The 13740-nt window shown below is 41.2% G+C and overlaps 1 protein-coding gene across 2 annotated transcripts in view; it reads left to right on the top strand.

The window, feature by feature from the left end:
• LOC127362260 (A disintegrin and metalloproteinase with thrombospondin motifs 8) overlaps positions 1-13244 on the top strand; it is a 17814-nt gene extending 4570 nt beyond the window's left edge. For both annotated transcript variants that reach the window (XM_051397751.1, XM_051397750.1), the window contains exons 2-9: positions 535-774; positions 4937-5069; positions 5245-5412; positions 6291-6583; positions 8332-8518; positions 9074-9246; positions 9762-9937; positions 10711-13244. In XM_051397751.1, coding sequence (XP_051253711.1) covers positions 553-774; positions 4937-5069; positions 5245-5412; positions 6291-6583; positions 8332-8518; positions 9074-9246; positions 9762-9937; positions 10711-11455 — 2097 coding nt within the window. In that variant the 5' untranslated portion in view covers positions 535-552 and the 3' untranslated portion in view covers positions 11456-13244. The remainder of the gene's footprint in view (positions 1-534; positions 775-4936; positions 5070-5244; positions 5413-6290; positions 6584-8331; positions 8519-9073; positions 9247-9761; positions 9938-10710) is intronic.
• Positions 13245-13740: the final 496 nt, after the last annotated feature.

Here is a 13740-nt window from a genome sequence, read left to right on the forward strand (position 1 = left end):
AGTAATTATTTTCCAATTTGCTGAAGTGTAAAAAAAACACCACACACATAGGGTGGGAGGTTGGATTTTTTTGTCAAGATGTGCGCTACAACCAATTGAACCAATTGCTCTTTGCAATAACATGTGGTGTGTGCCGGATTGATTTATAAAGCATATCGGCTGATTTTAGCTTATAGCAGATATATTGTATTGGCCAATTAGTAACAAGCAACTGCAGCACCAAAAAGGTGCAAAGTGTTTACAATAATTTAGAAACATTGTCGTGTGTTGCCATTACATAGCTTGTCCAGCAGAGAGCACTGATAAGTTTATTTTTAAAACACAGAATGTCCAGCTCAGTACATATCTTCGTCACCATTATTTGATAACCAATTTGAAGACATCTAATAAAAAACTAATATCAACTATTATTTAACCCTTCTCTCTTTCATCCATCCTCCACTTTGTTTTGCACTGTCCAAGCAAGTCTCAAGCAAGTTCATGTCCATGGAAGTTTATATTTCTAAATGTCGTGCTCTGTCCTGTCCTCCACAGCACTACATTCTGACCCTGATGTCGATGGCCGCCCAGCTTTACAAGCACCCCAGCATAAAGAACTCAGTGAACATGGTGTTGGTGAAGATGTTAGTGGTGGAGGATGAGGAGGTCGGCCCTGAGGTCTCCAGCAATGGAGGCGTGGCACTGAGAAACTTCTGCTCCTGGCAGCAGCTCTTCAACCCACCAAGCCAGAGGCATCCAGAGCACTATGACACTGCCATGCTCTTTACCAGAGAGGTGAGTGCCAAGTACATACCTGGTTTAGCTTCTTTACACAGCTGCAAAATGGCTGTTGAGGTCTCTGCAATAAAACATACCATCATCTACATATAATGTTTTAAACATTTGATGAGAAACATTTGCCGGAATACTGGAAACAGACAGGTCAGGTGTCTGTGAACACTACACCAACCTGGTCACTGCATAGACGGAGAAGGGGTCAAAGGTCATTGACTAGAGAGAAAGATCAAGGAGGCCATTTGCATGTGACGCCAGAGAACATCTTGAACAGAGAGACAGGTTAACATCTCCCTCATATACAATCACATGGTATCACGTGATCAAAGTTCCATATTTAGGTCCCATGATAACAACAAAGCAAACTTCATCCACTGAGGAAGACTTGGTTTAAATCTCCGGAAAAAAAAACAAATAAGTTAAACGTTAAAATTTATTTGGTCAATATGGTCAATATTTATATAAACAGCAGTGGCTCAAGAAAATTGATCCTTGTGAAACACCAAATTTCATATTAAAAATAACAGCTTTTATTGGACATTTTTAGCTACAGGAAATGCTGAATGCTTACAACATTTCATCATGTAACTGTAATTTAAAGCTTCACTAGTACTACTTTTAACCAATGGGTTGAAAGGTGAAAGGTATCGCTCATAGTTATGGTGTTTTTTTTCTGGCCTCAAACACATTAGTCATGCTTTATATAGCCCACAATACATCAACCATATGTGATTTGCAGCTTGTTGTGGAGCTCTGCCCCCAAGTGGCCAAAAAAACCCAAACAAGATAAAGGCAGCTTTAAAACTACTGAGTATTAGCACAAAATATCTTAACACTGGTATCAGGCTTCAGGACTCACAGTGGTTTCCAAACACACACCAATCATGATAGATTAAGATAGTCAAGTCTTTCTTCAGAGCACAGACTATTTGGTCTCTGAAACAACTCAAACAATGTTTTGAGTGCTTTACAGTGTATGATTAGAATGGATAGTCCACTCACCCATTGTAGGTATATTGTGTTCTCCATTCAGAAGGCAATAATCCAGCATGGATGAGTCACGAATTAAGCCCTGGTGGAATTCAGTCCAGCTGCGGTACATAATGTGGTTTCAGAGGCAGCAGACTCAACCACACAACAATTACTCAAAACTAAAGTGCCTTACAGTAACACAGATGCATTTTAGGGCCAATTGTGTTTGAAGTAGGGGGTCCCAGCTGAAAAAGAGCTCCTTGCTTTGGGACAACATTATCTTAATTATTATATTAATATTTTGTTCTTTTGAGCGACAATGATTAGAGAAAAGATTAAACAAGGTCAGGTTAAGGAAAGTCATTCTCGCCCTTTGGGTAAATTAAGAATGCTGCAAAAGGATCTTCAAGATGGAATAGTTGTAATCTTTTCCAAGCAGGGGGAATCAGAAAGCAAACAAACTGTGCTTTATGGATGCTTCGACAGGAAATAAGTTCACAAGTCCTCAGGGTTTGACTCGTGATTGGCTTATTCTGCTGTATTTGGCTGCCTTCTTTCATCTGGTATGTGCATGTTGACAAGGTGTTAGCAGACAATACATTAGGTGAGTAACCTCTCTATTATTACATTTTTATAGCAAAGTGCCCTGGTTGAAGCTTGATCTGATGACAGGCTTGGCATTTATCCGCCTACTGAATGACGTTAGCATGTAAATCTGACCCTGGATGATGAATAGAACATATGGGCTTCTGCAGTCCTGTGTTGGATTTGTCGAAGCGGCTTTCGATCTGGGAAACCATCATTCAGGCAAACCCGGTTTGTGTTTGTTTTTCCATTTCTGCGGAGATATGCTTTGAAATGTAGAGGGCGGAAGGTTCCTCGTGGATGAGCTAACTTTAGTGCCACCACAAATCAGGCCTGACATGATTAAGGCACTTTAAATGGTCAGGGCTTGAGTGTGCAGCCAGGTCTGGGTTCAAAATGTATGCCATGTATGCCACAGTCATAAGAGAAGGCTGCTGCCACTACTGGCTGTTGTGAAACTCAAAACGCACACTCTGTTGCATGTAGTGGAAACATTTTTCTCATGCACTTTTGCAGTCTTTTGCTGTCTGTGTGTGCTTGTACATCTGTCTGCACTATCTGCAAAAGCAATACTGTGCATTGTGCTTTGACCCATACATCTTGCTTTGTGTCCGCATGCATGAGTGATGGATGCTATTGTGGAACAAGGTGTACAAACACACGCTGAGCTGTGTTCAAACGGCAGCTCCAAGTCCAGATGTGTTTCAAATCACAGAGGGCTCTGCCTTGTGGTTTTTTGGGGCTAAGGCGAGGCCATGGACGTATCCGTCTCCGTCCTGTACAGCCAGGCGTCTTCTCAAGCGGGGAAAGATTTCTGATACACCAAGCTCTTCATTTTCCCACATCACAGCTCTGGACATCTGCATTCTGAGGATATTTATTTGCTTTGTTTTATGACGGAAACACTGAACAACATGTTTTTGATTTGTGACTTAAAATGTGGCATAAAAACAACTGGACATAAATAGACGCTGAAGGTTCGCCATCCTACGTGATTATTCTAACAGTCACTCAGGGCTGCCCATACACTTACTTTATTTACTATTTGACAGAATAATGTCTTTAACACTTTGATAGTCCACTCTGCCAGCTGTTTCTAAGCAAAGAGTATTACTTTTGAAAGGAAATACACCGTATCTTGGTTTATAACAATGTATCAAGACAGTATTGGCCATTAAACATGGAATATTAAAGTCTTGTTGTCCACAGTGTTTGTGGTTACAAATTGTTTGATTACAAGTTAACTGGGGAATTGCTCAACACTACTTTGCTTATTCATGACAAGACCGGTTGATGTGTCTAGTATATCTATCTATCTAACCTGAATTGATTTGAAAGAAATAGTTAAAGGTCCAGTGTATAATACTCGTGGCCACCATAGTTCAGTGGAGAGTTTAAGTGTTCCATGACAATGAAGCTTTTTGGCAGCAGAGCCAAGATCAAAAAGTGGCTCATGGTATGCATCTTTTGTTCTATGACATATGTCGATTCTGAGAGGTATGTGACTGCTGGTTTTTGGTACGCCGCTGTGCTTCTACTGGCTGATGGCACTTACAAATAGTATGTCACTCATGTTCTACTGGTTGATACAACTCTCCATTGGTACGTACCCATTCTTATTGACATACCATATGCCACTACTAATTATGATGTGCCGCTGTGTGTGTAATTTGTTATTAGCAGTAGTTGTCTCTTTGACTAGAAGTATGTTGCTGCCAATCGAAAGGTACATACCACACTGCACTGGCAAATCGTACTGGAATATGTCGCTGCTGTGTTAACAGTATGCCTACATACTGTATACATACAGTATAACACTACTTTTATTATAAAAAATAAAAATGGCCTCTTTATCTAATGCCTATTGGCTTGTAGCAGTATTGGTCAACCTTTGTCCAAGGCTGCTCGAGCTACACAGGGCTAATATATAGCTTCAGGTAATCCCGGTAGTTTAGCTACTAGAAAAGTAAAGCATTCATTACATCAGTGACAGCTGCCTACACTATATCATTATGGCACTGGCTACCTGTTTTACACAGTACCTGCAGATATAAAGTGGCACCTGTCAGTGGAACATAAGTTTCTTGATGTTTTTATGTGGCACACAGCAGCAACACACTGATAGTCATCAGTGACACATTCCTGTAGTAATCCCCATAAGCCTGTGGCCTGTGCTAGCAAACACAACAGTAACATGTCTTTCTCAAGTGCAATACGCCAGTTGAAGAGTAACACTAGCACTAGCATAGTGCTAAGAATTGACGTGAATTGACTAAAACAAGAGCGGTACACAATTGTGAAAAGTGGTCTCTGCCTGTGGACGAATGACAGATCTTTTAATAGTTGCCCACAGCAGTTGCAAATAATAATCAGCAGACCGAAATTGGCATATGGCAGTAACACAGAATGGAATACAACCTGCCACTCATTGGTCACTCTGTATCAGACGCTTGTTAACCTCAATAAGATATAACACCTAATACGATACGATAAGATTTTGAACACCTGCTTTCCTAAGTGTTGGTATCAGCTTTTCAAATCTAATTCCATCACCATGACCTTGACGCTCCGGTTTCAGTGCTTTCTGTGTGTGTCTGTGTTGCAGGACATCTGCGGTCAGAAGAGCTGCGACACGTTGGGTGTGGCTGATGTCGGGACAATGTGCGATCCCAAAAGAAGCTGCTCAGTAATTGAGGATAACGGCCTGCAAGCTGCCTTCACAGCTGCACACGAGCTCGGTTAGCTCCCATTTATTGTCACACGGGTGGGCTGGTGTGGGTGTAGGATTGATGGAAAAACTTTTGAAATGTAGTGTAATAGGCAAGTTCTTTCATGTGTAGCTTTAAGGCTTTTTCATCTATCCAACTACACTTTTGTCTATCAGTGTTATCAATGCATCCTTTCACACTGCAGGTCATGTGTTGAGTATGCCTCATGACGACTCCAAGACCTGTGAGAGGCTGTTTGGAGATCTAGGAGGACATTACCTGATGGCTCCACTGTTTGTCAGCCTCAACAAGACTTCGCCTTGGTCTCCCTGCAGCGCTCGCTACATCACAGAGTTCTTTGACAACGGACATGGTAGGAAATATTTCAGGTCGTCGCCCCAGCGTGTTAAAAATTACACACTGAGTAAATCCAAAAGTGAGCAGCCCTGTAGAGACAACATGCCAACGTGGATGTCTGCCCACTGTGGCTCTGTTATTAGGGCTCATTCAGAGATGAATAAAACATACTGTTATTCCTCTCGCGCTCTTACTATGGCTTTCCTGCTTAAACATGTTGCTCCCCTTAAATTATGGGTTATAGGGATAGTTTATCTTGCCCTAGATTTCCACATCTTCTCTTTCCACATCCTCTTCTCCATGCTCGCTCCCTCTCCGCCTCTCTCTCTTTGCTTCTCCTCCGTTGCTCCCTCTCCCCATCTCGTGTTGTGCATCTTGTGTTGTTTGTATCCTTGCTAGACCTATCAGTGAACCTTTTTTTCCACTGAGTCATACAATGGACTTCTTCCTGTTCTTCACCTCCTCAGCCAAAAGCAACAGCTGGTGTCAGCAAAATATGTTCTTTATCAGTTGTAAAATGCCTCCAACAAAAACTCATGTGGCTGAGAATGTTCATTCCGAACTGCAGACGTCATTGACAACTCCAGACAAAAAGCTTATTGAATGTAATAAAGAATCATTAGAGGAACAATGAATAAATTCAGATTTAGAATAGCTTTCAAATGTCCAGATTCAGAGCACTAGGCTGCCTATAAAACTCCATTGCATTAGTTACATCTAAATTATTCATTTTTATAGTCAGGACACAACCTGCCCTGAATATTTTTCCACTGTTGTCATGCCACACACAAAGAGCAACACAATTACAATTGTCACAGTGCTGCTGAGTCCATAATCTCTATAAACCACAATATAACCAGCCTCATACAGTGTTCCTTTGTATTGTAACCACAGGGGACTGCCTGCTGGATGTCCCTGAGAGTACCATACCGTTACCAAGTGAGCTGCCAGGCACCAAGTACAGCCTGGACCAGCAGTGCCAGCAGATTTTTGGAGAGGAGTTTGTCCACTGCCCCAACACCTCAGACAGTGATATTTGCAGCCAGCTGTGGTGTCAGGAGGACGGGACACCGCAGTGCTCCACCAAGAATGGCAGCCTGCCCTGGGCTGACGGCACCCAATGCGGCCTCAACGGGACCTGCCTCCATGGAGCTTGCATGCCGACCCAGGAGGTGATGCAACCGCTGGTAAGTCTTTATCGGAAAAGTAGTAGTTGGTGTAACCAAACCAAGACTGTATCACTTTTAAAGAAAAAAACATGTTCTTCATTAGCAATAAGATAAGACCACTTCACACTACCTGCCCAGCACCAAACAGCAGACACACAAAGTTAGCAACTTGCTGATGAGCATAGTGGTGCATTATTTGTTAGGTGGCTAGAAACATGCCTTCAAAGTAAATGTGTTGTGATTCTGCTCCCAAGTTTCCAAAAAAGAAAAAAAAAATTCATTCATGCTTCAAGTTTTTACACAGAAGAAAGTATTAAAGCTGCACTTGGACATTTCACACTTTGGTGTTGTGGTCAGCTGTCAGTAATTGTTGTAAAATTTTGACTTCAGTCAGTCTTGGAAGGATCTAATAGGACATCAGTTAACTGTAAATCCATACCCAGCTTACTTCTTGTTTCATGTTGCATGCTGACATTGTTTATTTGCTTGCACTTGCTTGCTGCTGAGAACTGCCGCGTAGGTTTCGATGAGTCACTTCCTTTGAAGCGAGCTGCTCATTTACTCAGGAATCGAGTGATCAGGCTTGTAAAAACTCATAAGTCAGCAACTTTAAGATTAACTCCCTTAGCAGATTGTTCACACTGGGCTTTTCATACATGCAGATAATAGGTCTGTCATTAATGTATGCGAAACATTTTCTCAATAGTGTGACTCGATCAAAAGCTCCAGAACATCTCCCACCACACCCCCTACCCCTTATGCATAATATGCTACTGAGTAGTAAGTACTGTAATACGCTCCTAACAGATATTTCACATTAGGTATTATTCATTTAAACCAATAAAATTAAATTAATGCATATTGACGTTAGATTTCAGTGGCCCCTTTGAAACAATTCTAGGGACGTACCGTTTCCAGGGTCAAGAATAGACTTTGAAGTTCAACTTTTAAAACGACAGGGACGAGAGGTGCTCAGAAAAAATTCGAACATCTAAAATTCCATGACAACTGTTGAAGATTGCCTCATACAATTGAAAGCTCCAGAAAAGTTACCATAAGATCAACAACCCAATACAAAATTTCCATTGGAAATCTGCTGATTTAGGAAAAAGAAGGGAATACAGTGTTCCAGTTAGTTGAAATATTCATTACAGCTGTGTGCAGTTTTAAGTTGGAATACATGAATGAAAAGTACAGTCTAAAAGCACACAGATTAGGCCTGCAGCATTGTTGGACTTGGTAGGTTCAAATCCAGCTGCTCCATGATGCCTTTTTATATTTCCTTAAAGAACATTTATACATCTCAGTGTTTCATTTTAGCTCGGTTGCCTTGATATCTTCTCCTTGTGTTATGATCACACATCTGTTTATGAACCCAGACGTGCTGGCAGTTCGGACGTTAGCTGGTCCAAACTCATAAAACTTCTGGAAAGGACACCCACGCTAGCAAAAACACACACATGCACATACACAAGCATATACACACACTTTAAATTTCGCCTTACAAAGCTGCAGCATGGCAGGTTCCACAAGTGGTGAGTGACACATGTGGCAGGAATGTGGGTAGAGTCAGACAGCAGGCGCGTGCCGAACTTCAACACAGATTTAGCCTGCAGTCGCGGCACGCCAACACACTGTGCGGCCTCAAACCCAGAAGCCCAGACTGTGGTTTAGGCTACACAGCTGAGATTGCCTTTGGCACTGAGCTCTAACCAACTACTCTGACTGCTCTTTTTTCCCTCTTCTCTTGCTGTGTTTTCCTGCAGGTGGTTGTGGATGGCGGCTGGAGCTTGTGGGGACCATGGCAGCAGTGCTCCAGAACATGCGGAGGTGGGGTGGAATTCTCCTATAGGGAGTGCACTGACCCCGTACCACAGAACGGAGGGAAGTACTGTGAGGGACAGAGGGTTCAGTACCAGTCTTGCAACACGCAGCCCTGTGACAACAATGAAGGTGAGAATCAGCGTTAAGCAGGTTTCACAAAGCGATACGAGAAGCTGCTGACAACCAGTGTTTTGATATGAAATAATAAATTCAGCATTTTCTGATATTTTACCATTTGTATGCCATTTTTTGAATTGTATACAAATATTCAGTGGTGTTTGGTGTGAGCAGACTTTTTTGACAAGGTAGACAGACACAAGAATTCCATGGAAACCAGGAATAATGTGGATAACTGTCTAACTGTCCTTTAGACAACCAGTGTAGTATTTTTTGTATTTATTATCAATAGTTTATGAAAATGGTGATTCTTCAAATTGCTTGTTTTGTCTGACAGTCCCAAACCCAAACACATTCAGTTTACGGTCATAAAAGAAAAAGAAAAGCAGTCAACTGTGATGTTCAGGTGGTTTATCTTGAAAAATGACTTTGATGATGAATTCGTCATTAAAATAGTTCCTAATTTGTGAATGATTATTATATTGATATTATAATATCAGCGCTTCCTGTCAGCGAGTTGACCTCATCATATTGTGCACTAAGCTTTCCTACATATTTTACCTTTAGGAAAGAGCTTCAGAGAGGAGCAGTGTGAGAAGCACAACAGCCCCAACTACCTGGACTACAACGGGAACATGAAACAGTGGATACCGAAGTACGCCGGTGTTTCTCCCAGAGACCGATGTAAGCTGTTCTGCAGGGCCAGGGGCAGCAGTGAATTCAAGGTGTTTGAATCCAAGGTACAGTTTATGCACTCTGAATCACAGCTGATACACAGCAACATGTTAGGTTCACACTACAGCTAACTGATCTGATGTTAAATTCAGTCTGAAATAGAAAGACATAAATGACCATAAAACAACACAAAACTACCACAGAGAAACACAAATGACTACAAAAGCACGGAACCAACAATAATGAAACGCAATTTTATTTATATATTAGAACGTTAGCATAAAGAATACTGGGTCACTACACTGGAAGGAAAGCCAAATATGTAGCACTGGTAAAGATGCCTAAAATAGGGTTGACGGTTTAGATAATGTACTCATCAGAGTAAAATAGTAATAATAATAATATAAATAGTTATCTTACTCCAAACTCCATAAAAAGCTAATATACAGACATTCAGTTATGATTCTTTGCCAGTACCTATTGTCTTAAAATAGAATATGAGCTGATGCAGGTAAGTCTGACTGTTACGTAACACTTACGATAAAGGAATGAACAACGTCTACTTGTTGGGTCCCTGCAGGTGACTGACGGGACAACCTGTGGCCCTGACACCACATCTGTCTGTGTCAAAGGCCAGTGTGTGAAAGCAGGCTGCGACCAGGTCATTGGATCCAACAAGAGAGTGGATAAGTGTGGAGTGTGTGGAGGAAGTGGGCTCACCTGTAGAAAGATCACAGGCTCCTACAACAAAGCAACGTAAGTCTGAAAACATCCCTCACATAAGAAAAACAATAAAGTATGCATGCACATGTAGTTACACGGAAGTTGAGATTCAGTGAAATGTATATATATGCATTTCCTTGCACTACAGTTACAGAGCAAGTCTATAGTGTGTTTTCTGATCATGCTGTAATGAAAAAAGAGAACACTGCACAAGCAGTTAGGCACCATCTACAAGCACAGCTTTATGCAGGTGTTAGACTAGTCCAGAGGCATATTTGAACCTCTTTATAATGTGAACCTTCTCTAATCTGATGGGAGCAATGAGAGTTATGAGAGTTATTTTGAATGGAAATATAAACCATGGAAAATCAGGCAAAATACTATCCTACACTGTGGCTCATTAGACCAATATTTCTCTACTGATAGACAAGTAAGATAGGATAAAAGGAGCTAATAAAAGAGCTAGTCAAAAAAGGAACAAAGGAATGAACACGTATACCTGAAAAGAAACAGAACATTGTCAAAAATACTCGTATTCACTGAGAGTTAGATGAGCGAGTAGATCAAAACCAATCTCATGTCTGTGTGCTAGCCACTATTGGACTAAGTAGTGAGCTTTACAGGTGTTAGTAGATGGATTGTTTTTTATTTTTGAGAAAGCCAGGGCTTACTACTTTCCCCCCACTTACTTAACTTCTCATCTAACTCTCAGGAAGATAGAATACGACCCAAACTGTTGAACTATTTAAAATAAGAAAACATAGTATTCCAATTATCTAAATGCAGTCCTCTGTTTTCTCTACCAGCTATGGATACAGTGACATTGTCACGATTCCTGTTGGCGCTACTAACATTGACATCAAGCAGCGGAGCCACAGAGGAATCAAACATGATGGGAACTACCTGGCTATAAAGAGAGAGAGTGGTGGTTACATCCTCAATGGGAACTTCTCTGTATCCACGGTGGAGCAGGACATCCCGGCGTTGGGTGCTGTGCTAAAGTACAGCGGCTCCTCCACCACGCTGGAGAGGATCCAGAGCTTCAGGCAGCTGAAGGAGGCCATCACCATCCAACTCCTCGCCACAGCTGGGGACGCCAACCCTCCCAAGGTCAAATATACCTTTTTCATCCCTAGAGATGTGACCTTCAACAAATCCAAGGAAAAGAAGGGTTCTTCATCGTCTTTGCATATTATCCATCCATTTGGCGTGACTGACTGGGTGCTGGGGGAGTGGTCTGAGTGCTCCAAGAGCTGTGGCTCCGGATGGTCCAGGAGGAACGTTGAATGCCGAGACAGCGCAGGCTTCCTCTCCAGCCAGTGCGACAAAGACCTGAAGCCAGTAGACATCAGGCCTTGTGGGGATCTGCCATGCCCCATATGGCAGATGGGACCGTGGTCCGCCTGCTCACGAACTTGTGGTCAGGGGGAGCGCCGTCGCAGCGTCTTCTGCATAGACTACACTGGGAAGACTGTTGAGCCAGAGAAGTGCAATCCAAGTAAAATTCCAGAGCCAGTCTCCGGAGAATGTCTCAACCAAGAGTGCTTATGAGGAACATGAGTACAGCGAACTTTCCCTTTATGGTCGGACTGCACTTACCAACCATGGATGGATTATTGAATGGGCACAGGGGCACAGAAGCCCAAGGGGTTTGGGGGAAGAGACACAAAATGACCACAAAGAGACACAAAACGACCACAAAAAGACATAATGCAACAACAAAGAGACATAAAACAATCACAAAAATGAGTGTTAAAAAAGACACACAAAACGACCACAAAGAGACACAAATGACTACAAAGAGACACAAAACAACAAAGAGAAACAAAACGACCACAAAGAGACACAAATGACTACAAAGAGACACAAAACAACAAAGAGAAACAAAACGACCACAAAGAGACATAACATGACTTCAGAGACACAACAAAAAATAAACTCAAAACGACCACAATCAGACACAAAATGACTGTAAAGTAAAGTAAGTGTAAAGACAACTACAAACATCTCGAGGTCGTTTTGTGTCTCTGTGACTCAAAATGTGGTTCGACTGTGTGTGTCTGTGCCCTGGAGCCCATTGTCTCATAATCCATCCATGTTACCAGCTGGTTGCATCAAGTCCCATTAAGGGCATTTGCCTGAATATTGTTTTGTCATCTTTTGTTGACATTTGACAACCACTATTGAGAATTGAAACAATGGAAATCTACCTCAGGATGTACATGTAATGCCATGTATAGATGCTAGATGAAGGTGCTGTGTGTGTGTTTTCTCCCGAAAGAGAAGTTTTCTAGTCCCACTTTGAATAGAAACTAACTTTTTGACTGAAGTCTGATATAATCTATTTCAGTATGTCTTTTTAAGTTAGCTGTCGCTTATATTGGGGCTAGAGCAATGGCATGAAACCTGCTGTCAAACACCAGCACAGTGTAAATATACCTCCAATTATCTTCCACAGAACTCAAACCCCTACAAAGTTTTGATCGAGCCATTTACCTATTATTGGGGTATGTACATACGATTGATGTATTGGGATTTTAAGTCTCTGGGAAGTGCGCTCCTGTTTGATTGCTTCTCTTTTCTACACACATACCAAAATGTGACTTGTGTTAAATGATTGTGATGATGTCACGTTTTTATCCTGAAACATAGCATGGTCGAACTATGGGGAAACCATTGAGTGACGTTAAATCTGATATTAACTTGTACTAGTTAGAGCCTACATCAGAACAGATTGTTTCAATGCCAAACTAGACGTGTAGAATTGATAGAAATCTGAGTTTACACGGTGTGTAAAAAGAATTAGTCTAGATAATGACTGGCCAGTCATGACCGAAAAAACCCATGACAGAGACTTTCCCTCTGCCCTATAGTTTAGTTTTCTCCTTTTCCCAGGTGCATTATAAAGCCGTTGAGAGTAACAGTGGTACAAACAATCTGCAATGCAACAAATGTTTCTTCGGAGGTGTTATTACTAAGTTAAGTGATAAGCATACTATCTATCGTGTATATGAAAAATAACATTAATTTTATTCATTTCCAGACTTTTATTTGTTAATGCATCATATGCAAACACTCACAGTTGTTTTCAGTTTTCTTGTATGTATATTTGATTTCTTCATTCCTGTTGTTAATTTACAGTATGTTATAAAACAAAAGAGATGAAGCATTAGGCCTATATCCCTTCAGTGAAGGACCATACTATTTTATTATTACAGCTTCCTTTTTAAGCTATTTATTTTTGTAAAGTTTTTACCTTGGACGTGTAATTAACATGGCAGGTGCTGCTGTCTTTGAGATTTTTGTCTATAAAAATGGTCAAATAAACACATTTATGTCAGTACATGACTCTTTTATTTTAACTTGAGAACAAAAAGGAAACTTTGTGCAACATTTCTCCAAATGTCTTTCATCTGCTCTATTGTGCACAAAGGCTTCATTACTTAAGGATTCTTGTGTCCAGACTGGTGGGTGCATATCAACAATCGTGCCAATATCAGGAGAAGCCATAATGACCCATACATTCCAAACAAGTGTTCAAGTTTTCCATGTTTACCAGAGCACACTTTTAGACTATTGTGGGCCACTGAAACCCACCAATGAATGCCAGACTAATGGAATTCTTGTAGGTGGGTAGGCAGCATTTAAAAGCAGGGTGAGGCGGATTTCATTGCTGGTTTTACAAACTGAAAACCCTTAAGATGTTCAGTAAAATACTCCCACATTGGAATAACTCAGCTCAGACATCTGAAATAAAGACAGCCATATAAAAACATACTCAGTAGCTGTGGGTTTGGAGGAACCTCCACTTAACAGACAACAGTGACTTAACAATA

The sequence above is a fragment of the Dicentrarchus labrax genome, unplaced genomic scaffold (assembly GCF_905237075.1).
Source record: "Dicentrarchus labrax unplaced genomic scaffold, dlabrax2021, whole genome shotgun sequence".
NCBI classification, from domain to species: Eukaryota; Metazoa; Chordata; class Actinopteri; family Moronidae; genus Dicentrarchus; species Dicentrarchus labrax.